Source organism: Peromyscus californicus, unplaced genomic scaffold (genome assembly GCF_007827085.1).
Source record: "Peromyscus californicus insignis strain IS unplaced genomic scaffold, ASM782708v3 Scaffold_4__1_contigs__length_199733344, whole genome shotgun sequence".
Taxonomy (NCBI): Eukaryota; Metazoa; Chordata; class Mammalia; order Rodentia; family Cricetidae; genus Peromyscus; species Peromyscus californicus.
The window spans coordinates 127557244-127571606 of NW_026294562.1; the positions used below are offsets into that span (position 1 = coordinate 127557244).

At 44.4% G+C, this 14363-nt stretch overlaps 1 protein-coding gene across 2 annotated transcripts in view; it reads left to right on the forward strand.

The window, feature by feature from the left end:
• Slco3a1 (solute carrier organic anion transporter family member 3A1) overlaps positions 1-14363 on the forward strand; it is a 290371-nt gene that overhangs the window by 265694 nt on the left and 10314 nt on the right. For both annotated transcript variants that reach the window (XM_052760922.1, XM_052760923.1), the window contains exon 9: positions 2482-2546. In XM_052760922.1, coding sequence (XP_052616882.1) covers positions 2482-2546 — 65 coding nt within the window. The remainder of the gene's footprint in view (positions 1-2481; positions 2547-14363) is intronic.

The following is a 14363-nucleotide window of genomic DNA, read 5'->3' on the forward strand; positions in this document are numbered from 1 at the left end:
GTGATAAATAGCCTAGCTCATTACATCAGCATGTTTTCTTGATAAGGAGATCTCCCTTTATGTGTCTTTCAAGTTAAACCTTCAAATGAAAGTGCCAAAACTGTAGCCATAGAGCTGGAACAGCACGAGGGACTTGGGTTTGGTGATGTGTGTCTTCCAAAGAGCATTCGTTCTGCCCACGGATGCAGATCTCATGACCTGGAACTGGTACCTGACTTCGTCAGCCAGAGTCCTGAACCCGTTACTCAGTGGAAATCCTAGCATGCTGCCTGGGGTCACTCACCTGTACCACACTCTATAATTAAAAAGAGGTGTGCATTTCCCCAAGAATAGTACCTTATTGTTCTACTGGAAATCTTAGAATTTGGAAAAGATTATAAGAACTACTCTTTCATAGTCTTTTGCAAGCTACTATGACAAAATACCACAGACATGGTAGTTTATAAACAATAGGAATTTGTGTCTCATGTGTCTAGATACTAGGGAAGTTGAAGAGCCAGGCTAGGTTATCTGGTGAGGGCCACTGCTAGTACATAGATGGCAAATTCTCTTTGTGTCCCAAGGTGCTGAAGAGACAAAGGGATCTCTCTCAGGCATTCCCCTCCAAGGGCACTAATCCATTCATGCAGGCCCCACCCTCAGGATCTGAGCCCCTCTCAAAGGTCCCACTATCACTTTAGGATTAGGCTTGAATGCAAGAATTTGGGGACGACAAGAGTGTCCGTCTATAACATATATGCAATTTCTTTCTGTTTTATGGTCACTTTTGACCCCTTATAACAAGAAGCCAGAAGCACACACACCAAGGCTCAACCGAAGTCATAGATCACTGGATGACTGCCAATGGGTTGCTGGATAAATGACCTTGGGATCATTTAGAATATTATTCTAGGCCTGGGAACATTACTCAGTCAGTTAAGTGTCTGTCACGTAAGTACAAGGACCTGAGTTTAGATCCCCAGCACCTACATAAACACCAGGCACAATGGCCCCTGGATAAACCTAGTGCTAGGGGGCAGAGATAGGCAAGCCTGTGGAACTTGGCTTCAGTGAAAGACTCTGTCTCAAAAATAAGGTAGAGTGAAACTGAGGAAGACATCTGACATTGACTTCTGGCCTACACTCTCTCTGTCTCTCTCTGTCTCTGTTTCTCTCTCTTTCTCTCTCCTCTCTCTCTCTCTCTCTCTCTCTCTCTCTCTCTCTCTCTCTCTCTCTCTCTCTCTCTCGTCTCTCTCTCCATCCATCCATCCAGTCAATAGACAGGTTTACACATGATATATCAGATATTCCATTAGTAACCTTGTTCCTACCCTTTATTTTATACAGGACCAAATCCTCCACCCTCACTGAACTCTGTGGGTCTGGTCTCTAGTCTTCCAGCCACACTGAAATGCTCCAGCATGTGTAAGGTTCAGCCATAATGACTGGCTCCACACCTAGCCAAGTCTTTTTAGAATTGTAGTCATGTACATCTCTCTATCCCCTAAGGAGACATCGTGGTGACAGATATAAGAGGTGACACTCTGAATAACCCGAAGCCCATGTGTGTATTGTCCAATCTTTTTCCCTCAGAGTCCTTCACCACAAAACCACAGGTAGAGAGATATTCCCTGAGTAGCAAGACAGAGACATTTGCCCAGCTTGCCGCCCATTTGTGCATTCCCTCAGCACAGGCTGGGTGCTAGACACCTGGGTGATAGAGCTAGGTAAAGTTGAGATCACAAATGTAGCCACAATGCAAATAGTTCTTGGCCTTGAGGGGAGAAGACTAGCACTGAATAAATCCTAGCTGTAAGCGTAAGAGGCATTACCAGGGAGACTGCATGATCCACTGTGTGGACCCACCTATCTAAAAATCTGTCATCACTCATAAACCTGTCTCTACTGTTACTCTCGCTTTCAAAAACGTTACACTCTGGAGAACATGTGAGATCATTCTTAGGGACGATACATGGAAAACCCAGGGCAGGATGATTGAGCCACTTCAAAGCAAAGTCAGTGCCTAGTAGAAGAGTACAAGCTACTCAAACTCCATTCGCGTACCTATGTCCCAGCTGGCCCACCTGGGATGCCAATGCACATGGAGCTAGTGGATTTTACAAAATGGCCTAAGGACAGCAAGGGTGTTCATGGTTCCGGTTGCTCTTCACTAATTTGCTGAGCTAGTGTCCAACATACACAACCCCCACCCACCCATGGTGATTCTTCATTGGAACAAACGCACATTGCTCTAAGTATAGACTTCATCCAGTCCTTCTAGCTCAAGTTATTTAACGGGGAAAAAACACTTAATTTCTAAACTTATCTTGACACCACAGTTGCAGTCAATTTTTAGACTTTGGGCAAGGAAAAAAAAAAGAAGAAAACCTATTAGTAATTTTCTAAGGTAGGATCTAATGGACAGCCACAAATAGCTCTGGGTCTCTTAATTAAAATGGAGTGATAAGAATCTTTTTCTCCCTTCCATCTCTTTTTATGTAGGACAGTCAGCCCTGAGCTCAAGTCCTATGCGCTGGGAGTTCTTTTTCTCCTCCTTCGTTTGTTGGGTACGTATTGTCTCTTTTTTCTCTCCATAATGAATTGGATGTGTATTGCCAGGTGAGTGACGATTGGTGAAACTGTCCCTGCGTTTGCCTCTTTTCTTTTTCTATAATGTTTATTTATTAGTGTCCTACTTCCATTTCCTGTTGCAATGACAAAACACCCCGACACAAGCAATTTTCGAGGAGACAGGGTTTATTCTGCTTACAATTCCAGATTGAGTCCATCACTGCCAGATGTGAGGGCAGCAGGAACTTGAAGCAGCTGGTCACATCCATAGTTGAGAGCAGAGAATGCATACGTGCTTATGTTCAGCTCACACATTTTCCCATCTGTGTAAGTCAAAGACCCAAACTCCATGGAATAGTGACACTCACAGTGAGTGGCTCTCTCTACTTCATCTGACATAATCAAGACAGTCCCACATAGCCATGCCCATGGGCCAACTTGATCCAGACAGCCCTGCATTGCGAGTCCTTTCTAGGTCTAGTGATTCTAGGTCTGTCACATTGACAAATTTAAACTAACCATCACTTGAAACTGGAAAATGTGACTCCAAGTTCAGACACCACATTCTAGACCCCTCTGATTTCACAGGTGTCATCTATTACCAACGCGGGTCCTCAAGTCACCCTGAATTTTCACTAGCTAAGGAGAAAGCGCAGTGGTCCCAGAAGGGGGGGGAATTTTAGTGGGGTGCAATTCAGCCCTAGGTTGCTTTCCATTGGTATAATAAGCACCGTGGCCAAAAGAAACTTGGGGGAGGAAAGGGTTTATTTGGCGTCCATAGATCACAGTCTATCATTGAGGAAACCTGAAGGCAGGAACTGAAGCAGAGACCATGGGTGAATACCGTTTGCTTTCTTACATGATTCATGGCCACATGCATAGGGGTGACACCACCTAGAACTCAGGGCTTACTCAAACCCATCATTCATCAAGGAACTGTCCCACAGGCTTGCCTACAGGTCAACCTGATAGAGACATTTTTTTTTTTGCAATTGAGGTTCCCTCTTTCCAGATGACTCTAGCTTGTGTCAGGTTGACAAGAAACTTCCCATTAAGAAGGCCCTGAGCAGCCTGAGTTATGCTTTCTTTATGGGCTGCCTGCTCCCATAGGAGGCCACAAACCCATCACCTTGCAGCCTTTCTGGTTTCGCCAAATGTGTCTATTTACCTTGGGTTTCCAACAGGTGGCCTGGCCCCGCCCATGTCACACTTTTCTCCTCACGCCTTGCTGTTAACTTCGTGAATATCTGTTTTTCAAAACCAAAATGGAAGTGATTTGAGTGAACTTTACATGGAAACTGAGGGTGGAAAAGGAGATAACTGTGGCCTGCACCTTAAGAGTAAACATAAAGCTCTCACTGGAAGTATGTAGTCATGGATAAACAGCATAAAGCTCTCACTGGAAGTATGTAGTCATGGATGGACACAAAGATCTAGCGCTAGAAATGTGAGGTTTGCAAAAACATTTTTCCATCAGCACAAATGTCCAACAGCAGTGAAATAGTCAAATCAGTGATGGTCTGTAATCCTGGTGGGAGCCATGCCCCCCTTTTAAGTTCTGGAAAGGAGATTATTTATAGGCTTAGAAAGGACCCATGACATGGGGAAGAGACACAGGTGGCCTACTCTCCAATATATTCAGATGATTATAAAGTATGTATAAATTTGGAAAAATATTGGGAGGATGAACATCAAAATGGTACCAGATAGTTTTAAGTAATAAGATAATATATTTTCTAAACTGAAACTTTTGAGTATCTGTACATACATATCACTTTATAATGCTGTTAATTCCTATGTAACTGATACATGACCTAAGGGAAAAAACTCATTCTTGATAAAGGAAACACATACCATAAGTTTCCTCCTCCATAGTCTGTGGTAATAATAGTCCCCATCATCATCCCCGTTCCCTGTGGAGCAGATCTCAGAATCCTCCACCTGATCAGTATGTGTTGATCCACAGAGGGGGAATATAAATGGCTTCTTTGTCTTATTTCTGTTTCATAGGAAATAGAAATATATAGCTGTAGAGATGCCCCAGATGAAAAACATTAATCCATCTTTCAAATTGAAACATGTGGATGTTTCTGGGAAACTATGATAGCTTGAAAACTACTACGACCATAGATATAATGATGCCCATTATTTCTTGTGTCATTGGAAGTGGAGGGACGTGTATTATCATGTCCCCCGCCCTCCATGGTCAAGCAACAGGAAAGATAGATGGACATGAAATACCAGTAAGTTGGAGATTCTCTTTTGGAGAGTGGTAGGACTATTACACAGATAGTTATGCAACAAGATGACATTTCCTGAGCACCCAGGCCATACCAAGACAGGTGACCACAGCTCTGTCCTTGAGACTTTCCCCACATCAGGGCTCAAAAGAAAGTGGATGTTTACCCTCATCTGTAGCATTACTATAGAGGTCTCTGCATCTCTAAACCATGTGAAGGACTCTACACATGGTCCTGAAACACCAGGGCTAGGGAAATGGCTTGGTCAGCAAAACACTTGCCTCACAAGAATGAGGACCTGTATTCAGATCCCCTGAGCCCACATAAAAAGCGAGGTGCCGTGGTGCATGCCAATAACCCTGACAATGGTGACTCTGGAGATAGAGACAGGTGGATCCCTGGAAACACCAGGCTAGCACCTAGCTCAGCGGTTCTCAATCCATGGATCATGACCGCTGTGGGGGTTAAACAACCCTTTCATAGGGGTCACCTGTTAGATACCCTGCAAAACAGATATTTACATTATGATTCATAACAGTAGCAAAATTATAGTTGTAAAGTAGCAACAAAAAATAATTTTATGGTTGGGGGGTCACCACAACATGAGGAACTGTATGAAAAGGCCATAGCGTTAGGAAGTCGAGGACCACTGACTATGTGGAAGAGTTCCAAGCCAATGAGAGACCCCCATCTCAAACAAAATTTGGAAGGTGCCTGAGGACCAGCACCCAAGGATAGGTAGATCGATGGGCATACCAACAAGCTAGAAGGCCTCCTTTGGAAAATGGTAGAACCATTCCATGATAGTTATGCAAGGAGCTGACATTTTTTTAGCACCTCTGGTATTCTGAGCTCCCAGGCCATAGCAAGACACACATAGATGCAAAAACAGTATCCTTCATAATAATCTTGATAACTCCAAAACTTAAAAGAATAAGACATTTCTGAAAATTATATAATTGAACATAAAACTAAAAACTGAGGTGTCATAAGGTGATGCACTTAAGATAATCCCTGACTGCTCTGAAGCTGACTCAGAATCTTGTCTGTCTGCCTCAGGAAAAGCAGGTACTATCGGGAACAGGGATTTTTCCATTTCTGTGACTGTAAGCCAGAACAAGAGATAACTTTATCGTTATGACCCATTACACACATGCATATGCATAGATACAGCTGAAACAAAAAATTCATGGAAAAAATACCTTTAATATGTATAACACGTTCAGATATTTTCTATTCTACTCCATGCTTTCTGAAAAATTGGTCATGACCCAGCATATTGATGCTATGGCCCATTATGGGTCACAAATCAGTTTGGAAAACCCCGCGCTAAGAGGATATGACACTGTCTCATCTTTTAATTAAAAGGGGCTTAGCAGGAAAGTCTTGGCATCTGGCCTAATTCCATCTCCTCCAGAACCCAGTAAGATTAACGGCCATTATTGTTAATGCAAGGCCAATGAATAAATCAGATCCCATGACACTGCCAACCCTCATGGTGCCCCAGGTGGGTAATGGGAATACAATGGGGACATTGAAGTTGAGTGTGACAAGATGTGAGGTAGAGCCTGCACTGGGACAACAGTGACATGGGAAAGGGTCACCTAACTTTTGCCTTGGGATTTGAGCATGATGTCCTGAGCAGATAAGAAGTAAGGGTTATAAAGATGCACAGGAAGAGGAAAGGGTGCTGTAGACAAAGGGACATACAGGGACAAAGCTTACAGGCTGCCAAGAACACGGTGAGGGAAGTGGGGTGAGGGAGGGGCAACATCCCATGGGGCTGGTGAGGGTGGTGAGCTGGGAACTTGGTGGAAAAGGCCTCCTGTCTCTTGGGTAGCTTTGACCTTTATCTTTAAGACAAATAGAAGTTGCTGATAGATAGGCTTTACCAAGACAGAGAAAAGAGCCTCTATGTATCTCAGAAAGGGATGCTGTCTACAGACCAAATAAGGTATAGTCAACTAGAGTTGAGAGAAGAAGAGTTTTGTATTGAGATAGTGGAGTTAAAAATTAATGAGGAAGGACCTTCATAGCTTGGTCTCTGAATTGAAGTTCAATTGGCTCTCCACCTCTGCAATTTTCAAATAGACAATTTCAGCACATTAAAAGAAAAACAGAGTGTCCATACTGAGCATGCCCACACTGGCTTTTCATGTCGCTACTTCTTAAACAATAGTATAAGCTGCTTAATATGGTATTTACATTGTGTTGTGTATCTCAGACAATCAAGTAATGGTCCAAAGCATGCAGGAAGATGGGTTGGCGATACAGGTGTTGACATAGGCAGATGACCCAAGGGGCTGGTGAGGAGAGGCGTGGACCATGGCTGGGCTGTCCTAGGATGAAAACACCTAGGACCTATATCTGCATCATATGTTCTCTATCTCGTCATATTTTGAGCACATGGCTTGGTGTGGACTACTTTGTTTAAATTTTATTAGTTTTCATTTAAGTAGCAACATGTGGCCAGTGGCTGTCATGCTCAACAGGGATGTATAAGGACAAGACATTGATCTATCAGGGCAGAAGGAAGTAGCATGTAAGACCACATTGGGCCATGAGCAGGGTAGAGAAAAATGGCAGGATCCAGACGTGAAGATAACATTGGTTTACTGTGTTACTTTAGATACTAATGGAGAAGAGCTGACAGGCAGAGCAGGAACCTCTGCTCTGTGGGCTGAGAACCTCCCTAGTAGCCCTAGGGCAGAAACAAGATTGTAGTTGGTAGTATCAATGGTAGATGAGGTACAAGGAGACCTGGGTAAGAAAAGTGAGGATGATAGGTTCCAGGGATGTAGCTCAATTGTTAGAATGCTTGCCTAGCATGCATGATGCTCTGGCTTTGATCTCTAGCACCATATAAAATTAGGCATGATGTTGTAGTCCCAGAAAGAGGAAGGTAAGGACAGGAGAATCAGAAGTTCAAGGTCATCCACGGCTTCCTAGCAAAACTGGGCTGCATGAGACCATCTTTTTAAAAAAAAAATGAGGCTAATGGCCAAGTGAAACTAACATGATTGATGGTAACACCTGGTCTGGATAAAGAAGAGGTAAAATGGGAGGCCACAGAAAGTGAAATACTAAGAACTTGGTGGAATGGGAATATAGGAACTGTGACCCAAGCTGCTGTATCTGACTTTAAGATCTCAGGTGGAGTGGGGCTGAGACATGACAAAACCCGAGGCATGGCTGACTAGACAGAAACAGGGTGAACTGCCTCAGCACTGCGAGCAAGTTAAAAGGCCAAAGTATGGTAACACACGTCCAGTCCATGTCATCCAGGCCAGTGGCTGACGTGGAGCGGCAAAGGAGGGGCCACAGAGCTGGAGACGGGTCAGTCAACTCAGAATGAACTGGATGTTCCTTCAGCAGAATTCCTGGTGGGACAGACCCCTCCTCCTCCCTCCTATTGCCAATGTACTGATCACTGCTCTTCTGTCTGGGTTATAGGCCAGCCATTTGCTCATGGGGTCTGATCAAGAACCTTGATCCTGGGACCGTGTGTTGTTCAGTGGTAGAGTGCTTACTTGCAAATGTGAGGCCACGGGTTTGATTCCCCAGCCCTGCTAAAGCAAAAAGTAAATTGCTCCTGAGGTCAACCCCCTACCACGGATGTCACATCAACTCAAATCCTAGAGACAAACATGCACACAGAGACCGCTGCCACAAAGGATATAAAGAGCCAGAGATACCATCCTGCCTTTAGGGACCTGGGAGTAGGGGTGAAGCAGGTAGGGATGAAGCTGGAAGGCTTCCTGTGAGCAGAGTTACCAAACACCTTGAATTTCAAGGGGAAAGATTCCACTCAGCTGTGGAGCAGAGGGGGGTCTCAGGTGGGAGCGTGGATACCCATTCAGTGGTCTGATTAGGGGAGATCAGGCCAGGAGCAAGGCTGGCAGAATGCAGGACTGTTCATCAAAAGCATCAAGGTGCCGCTCTGGAGACGCTGGCTTAGGTGGTAACGTGCTTGTTGCACAAGCAGAAGAACCTGAGTTAGGAATCCCCAGATCCCATACAAAAAGCTATAATCCCAGTTCTGGGGAGAGAGAGAGAGATGAGGGGTGCGGGGGCATCCCTGGTGTTTGCTGCCAGCCAGCCAGCCTCGACAAATAGGTGGACTGCAGAATCAGTGAGAGGCCTTGTCTCAAAATAAATAAATAAATAAATAGATTAAATAAATAAATAGATAAATAAATAAATGAATGAATGAATAAGGTGGAGAACAACTAATGAAACACACACACGCACGCACACGCACACGCGCATGCATATCAAAGTGAAAATATACTGATCAGGACTAGAGCAGGAAGCCTGAAAGGCAGAAACCAACGATTGCCGCAAAGTGGAGACAGTGTCTAATGAACCACCTCCCCATATCTGTAGCCAGCTAAGTGGATTTGAGCACAGAAGAGACCAAGATGAAGTTGAGGTTTAACTTTTGAGTCCTGTGACACTGGTAAGCCCTGAATGGTCCAACAGAACAGAGGCAACCAACCAAAGGTCTCAAAGGTACTGAGAAGGACAGGCTGGACTTCACCAGGAAGTCTCCGACCACCGATCACCCTGCTTAGTGTGACAGAGCTAACCGGCTAGGCAAATAGCACCCGAAGGTCCTTCGTGTGCATCTGCAGAGGCATGTTCATTCCTGGGCGGCCTGTCCTTGCGTCTTGTCTCTGAATCATGAAGGACTCTGGAAAGGCATTTCTCAGAAACCGGAAGCAGATCTCTGTGGGTTTCTTGAGCTCCAGCTCTGAGCATAGTCTGGAATAGAAGAGGGTGTACAGGCAAGTGGAAACACACACATCAGCTCATGCTTTATTAGAAAAAGGAAGCACAGTGCACTCGAGGACCCCATGTGGGCAGGAGCAGGAGTTAGTGTCTGGGGAAGCAGGGAGGGCTTTTCCAATCCCCGCTGTTCCTGTTTACTTCACAAATAGCTGTAGTGTCCAGCTACCCAGCAGGCTCTAAAGGTACCCCCTGCTGTCCACACATGCAGAAACCACTTCTCTTACCTGGCATAGGGGGACATCACTTTGGCCACTGAGCCCTCTGCAGCCAGGCACAGCTCGGTGTGAGCTCCTCCCTGTCATTCCTGTCTAGGTGGCCTCGGGTAGACTACTTAAGCTCTGGAAACTTCCAGACATTTTTCTAAACAAAAGGCCCAGGGATGAAGTGAGAATGCAGTAGCCCCCCCGAGTTCTCAGAATTCAGGAAAGTGGGTGGCAGGTGTCCCTGGAAAGCACCCGCTGATGTCAGCAGTCCGATCTCCCTCGCATTGCTCAAAGGAGAGAAATGCCTCAATGCTTTCAGGAGAACACACCTTTCACATTCCCCTCTAGCTGGAGCTGCCTGTAGCAGTGATTGCTCCAGGTTGAATGGAGTCTGGGGTGAATTCAAGTCTTGGCAGGTAAGCTGAAGAAGAACCATTATCTTTCCAAAGGTAAATGGCACAGTCATTTTCAGCCCCTGCTTTGTCCTGTAAAGGAACGTGGATTTATTTTTCTTACAAAAGCCTTTCAATTCACCTTTTAAGTTGAGACCAAAGAATATGAATAGGCATTGCCTTTTCAACGATGAAAGTGAATGAAAAAGCCAAGACACAGATCCTTGAGGGTTAACCTCTGTTAATAGATTTCAGGAAAATAGAGACTGTCTCCTTAGGCAGTATAGAAGGTTTTGCTCACACACAGTACATGTGTATGTGTTGTATGTATACAGATATATACACACACACATACATATACATATATACTTACATGTATATGTAAAGTGTATACATGTACACACACATATATGCATGTGAGCTAAAGTATAAGGATGATTTAATCCTTTCGATATTTTTTGAAATAGCAAATAGCATTGATCTCGTCATATATGCTGCCAACACACGGTGGGGCCCTATTGAGGCATGTTTCACACGCAGGTTCCTGCCCAGGAGATACAAAGGGAAAGGGGATGTTTCTAACAGCATTCCACTCTCACCCCTGCCTTCGCACTCCTGCCACAGTAAGGGTGTACCAGAGTGAAGATGCTCAAACAAGACACGCTGATGTGTCCCTGGCCTCCCCTCTAGAAGCACTTGATTGTCTTTCAAAATAGACTCACTCTTAAGGGGTGAGGGATGACCCACAAACTCTTGGCTTGAAAGGTTTTCTGTAGTACATTTTTTCCTATGAGGTTTTTTGGTTTGTTTGTTTGTTTTTGTTTTTGTTTTTGTTTTTAAGAGGGCAGGTGGTCAATAGCCAAAGGGATTTAGAACAACCCCCTAAAAATAGGGTCAGAACCTGATTGGTGAGCATTCTCTACCCATATTTTCTCAATTAAAAAAATTAACCCTGCAATAAAGTATAATTATTTGGGGAGGTGGTTCGGTCCTTAAGGCACTTGAGGACCTGAGTTCGGATCCCCACCTTGGATGTAAAAGGCAAGCTTGGTGGCACTTGCCTGTAATCCCTGAGCACTTGGGAGGCAGAGAAAGGATGATCTCTAGAACTCACAGACAAGCCAGCCAATCAGTGACTTTCAGGAACAGTGAGAAACTCTGTCTTAAAAATAATAAATAGAGTGGAGAGGGATTGAGGAAGACACTTAACCTTGACTTCTGTCCTCCATGTTTACCCACACTTACACAGACACATGAAATACACCCCTACACCAAGAAAGTCAACTTGTACCCGTTTTATAAAGAGGCTGAGATTCCGTGAAGTTGTGGAACTTGCCCAAAGTGCCCTGGTTCCCAGGTGACAGAGATGGCATGGAAATGTCCTCCTTCACCAGGAGACCTCCAGAGGTGAGGACCCTGACTGAAAAGAAAGGTGACAAGGACGCAATTGTCTCTTCCTGCTGACAAGTGTCTGCCAGTCCTGCCAGAGGCATTCTGCCAGATCCTAGGGAAGCTTGTTTACAAATCAGGCTCCCAGCTTCTCCGTGCATTAACGAGCCCAGAGGAGGGAGAACTCTATAACTGGCAAGGATCAGGACGCCTGTGTGTTTCTCTCTCTTCACACATCAAAACATGGCTTCCAAGAACTTAGCAGAAGGCAAATAACCTATTCTCTGTAACCCTGGAAATCCCAGATAAATGATCTAAAATCTTCTCAGACTAATGAACTTTGAATTAGAAGAAAAGCAAATGACTAAATGATCTGCCTCTTTCTCTGTGCAATAAAGGAGGTTAGGAGTTATGGAAGGAGTTACGATGGATGGATCTGCAGCCTCCACAGTGCTGGGGTGGTTAACTGACTGGTTATTAATAGTATAGAAATCTCCCATTGGTCTCAGGGTGGGCCAGCATCTTCTGGGGACAGTTTGTTTTGATTTTTTTTTTTTTTTACTTCAATAGATCCATGAACATATACAGATGAATGATAGTGTAAAAATTAGTCAGGAGGTTAGGAACCTGATAAGTGACTGCTCAGGAGAGTTCCAGAAGAGCAAAGACTTCCAGAAGAAAAAGAGTGCTTCAGACCTACATCTGTGTCATCTCCCCAAGCCTGGAATTCAGAGTCCGATAGCTTAGAGTCCGCCCTTGGGAGAGAATTTCAAGCCAATAAAAGGGAAGAGTTTAATTTGGCAGAAAAGAAAGCTAATGCTTTATGTAGAAATACAAAAGAAGTCTCATGAAGGTTGTTCTTTAGTTACTAACCCTAGCATTTACTCTACAATTTCCCCTTAAGTCCCTGTAGAAGATGAGTGAGTTAGCAAAAGCTCTGGCCTTGTGAATGGGTCAGGCCCCTTGCAAACACATTTGTGCCCTAGAAGGTGATATTAGCTCCATCTTTCACAGAGACACTGAGAGATGACGGGAAATGCCTTAGCGTTGCCAGCTCTTTAAGTAAAAACTCTCTCATCTCTACCACCAATGGTCTCTAAGATCTTGAGTATAGCATAGAAAACTTTAATGGACACTTAGCTTTCCAAGTACTTGAAGGCTTTTTCTGGTTCTTTTGGGGACATCGTCATTTGCTAGGGGAACCTGACAATACAATAAAATTGACACCTTTAGAGCACAAAGCACGCATGCCCTACTTAAAGACAACTGAATATTATAAATAAAAATTCTCATTCAGACACAGGATCATGAAGGAGTTGCATGAGTTTGAGCTTAAATAAGTACTAACAAATGGCTCCGTTATGCTCCAGATGTCCTGTGATGTGCTAAAAATATATTCTGATTTGCCGAATTTGCCTGTGTGTCCAGGAATCCATGCATTACGGAGTAAAGAATATCTAACTCTTAGTTCCTCCCTGTGGTAGACTTTTTCAACAGGATGTCCTTTGAGCAGGGTGCCCATCAGTTTAGCTTTTCACTGCTGGGTGACTAGTAGCTAGGGCAGAGGCTAATAACCTCAAGATTGGTCACAAGAGGTAGAAAGAGCATTTGGTATCTAATCACAAAATGAAACCACAGAAAAACAGAAAAGGTGAATGGATTTACGTTGTCCCACTGTGCCTGAGAATAGGTCCAATCAGTGCCATTTAGCCACAGACCCATCCATACGTGCATCAGTTGCCATGGAAATCCCTCCATGTTGGGGTGGGGAGAACATGCTTCAGCTCAGCTAGTGGAGAAGATGTGTGCTCCTAAGCAGCCTCAGTGCCACAGGTTGTGAAACAGACATGTTTTGGCTCTGCAGGAAGTCTGCACTGGGAATAGAGAACAGATTGTAGGGGATTCTGAGCCCACACTATTTATTAAATCAGGCTGCTTGAGGAGGAGGTTAATGAGGATTCTAAGAAAATGTGTCTTGTGAGGTTTCTCTCTGGGGTAACAAGCAGCAGACCTAGGAGAAGGGCCAAGACACCAAGACCTGGACAACAGTTCTGCCAACCTCTCAGTTCTAAGAGGCTAATATAGAACCCAGCAATCAATCCAGGCCCATCTTAAAACACGGAAGTGCTGAGGCCTCCATACAGCCTTCCCATGCCTAGGTAACTCTCAGTATGGTGGTGCTGTATCATCTATACATCTGAAAGACTGCTTGCCACTGTGGGTGGAGTTAGCAATTTGCTGAACCCCTAAACTGTGTGCTTGGTTTGGAGAATACGTCTATTTTTCTGGACAAAGGGTCTCAGTGTAATCACAGTCTCAGAAAGACCTTCAGTGAAAAGTGAAGTTTGGCCCAGGACTGAGCCAGGAAGGGCCACTCCAGGGAGTGCCACACCAGTCCTACAGTCCCAGGATTGTCCCAATCTAACTGTAGCCATCATGTCTCACAATTAAGGTCTGTCACTGAAGGTGGCTGGCACCAGAGTCTAGCCTCAGGGAATGCTAGAAACCCTGACAATGAATTTGTATTACTAACTTAATAACTTATTCATTTTTCCCCATCCAACAAATAAGGCTCCTCAAAACAGACCAGAATCACCTGGGACTTTTTTTTTTTCAGTGCTGAGGATCGAACCTCAGGCTTATATTCTATCTTCAAAATTCTAATGATGGGCTGGGAAGCCAGCTCAGTTGGTAAAGTGTTTGCCATGCAAGCAGGACCTGATTCTCACATTAAAACAAACAGAAACCAGATTGTAATCCCAACGCTGGGGAAACAGTAGGAACAGGTATATCTCTGG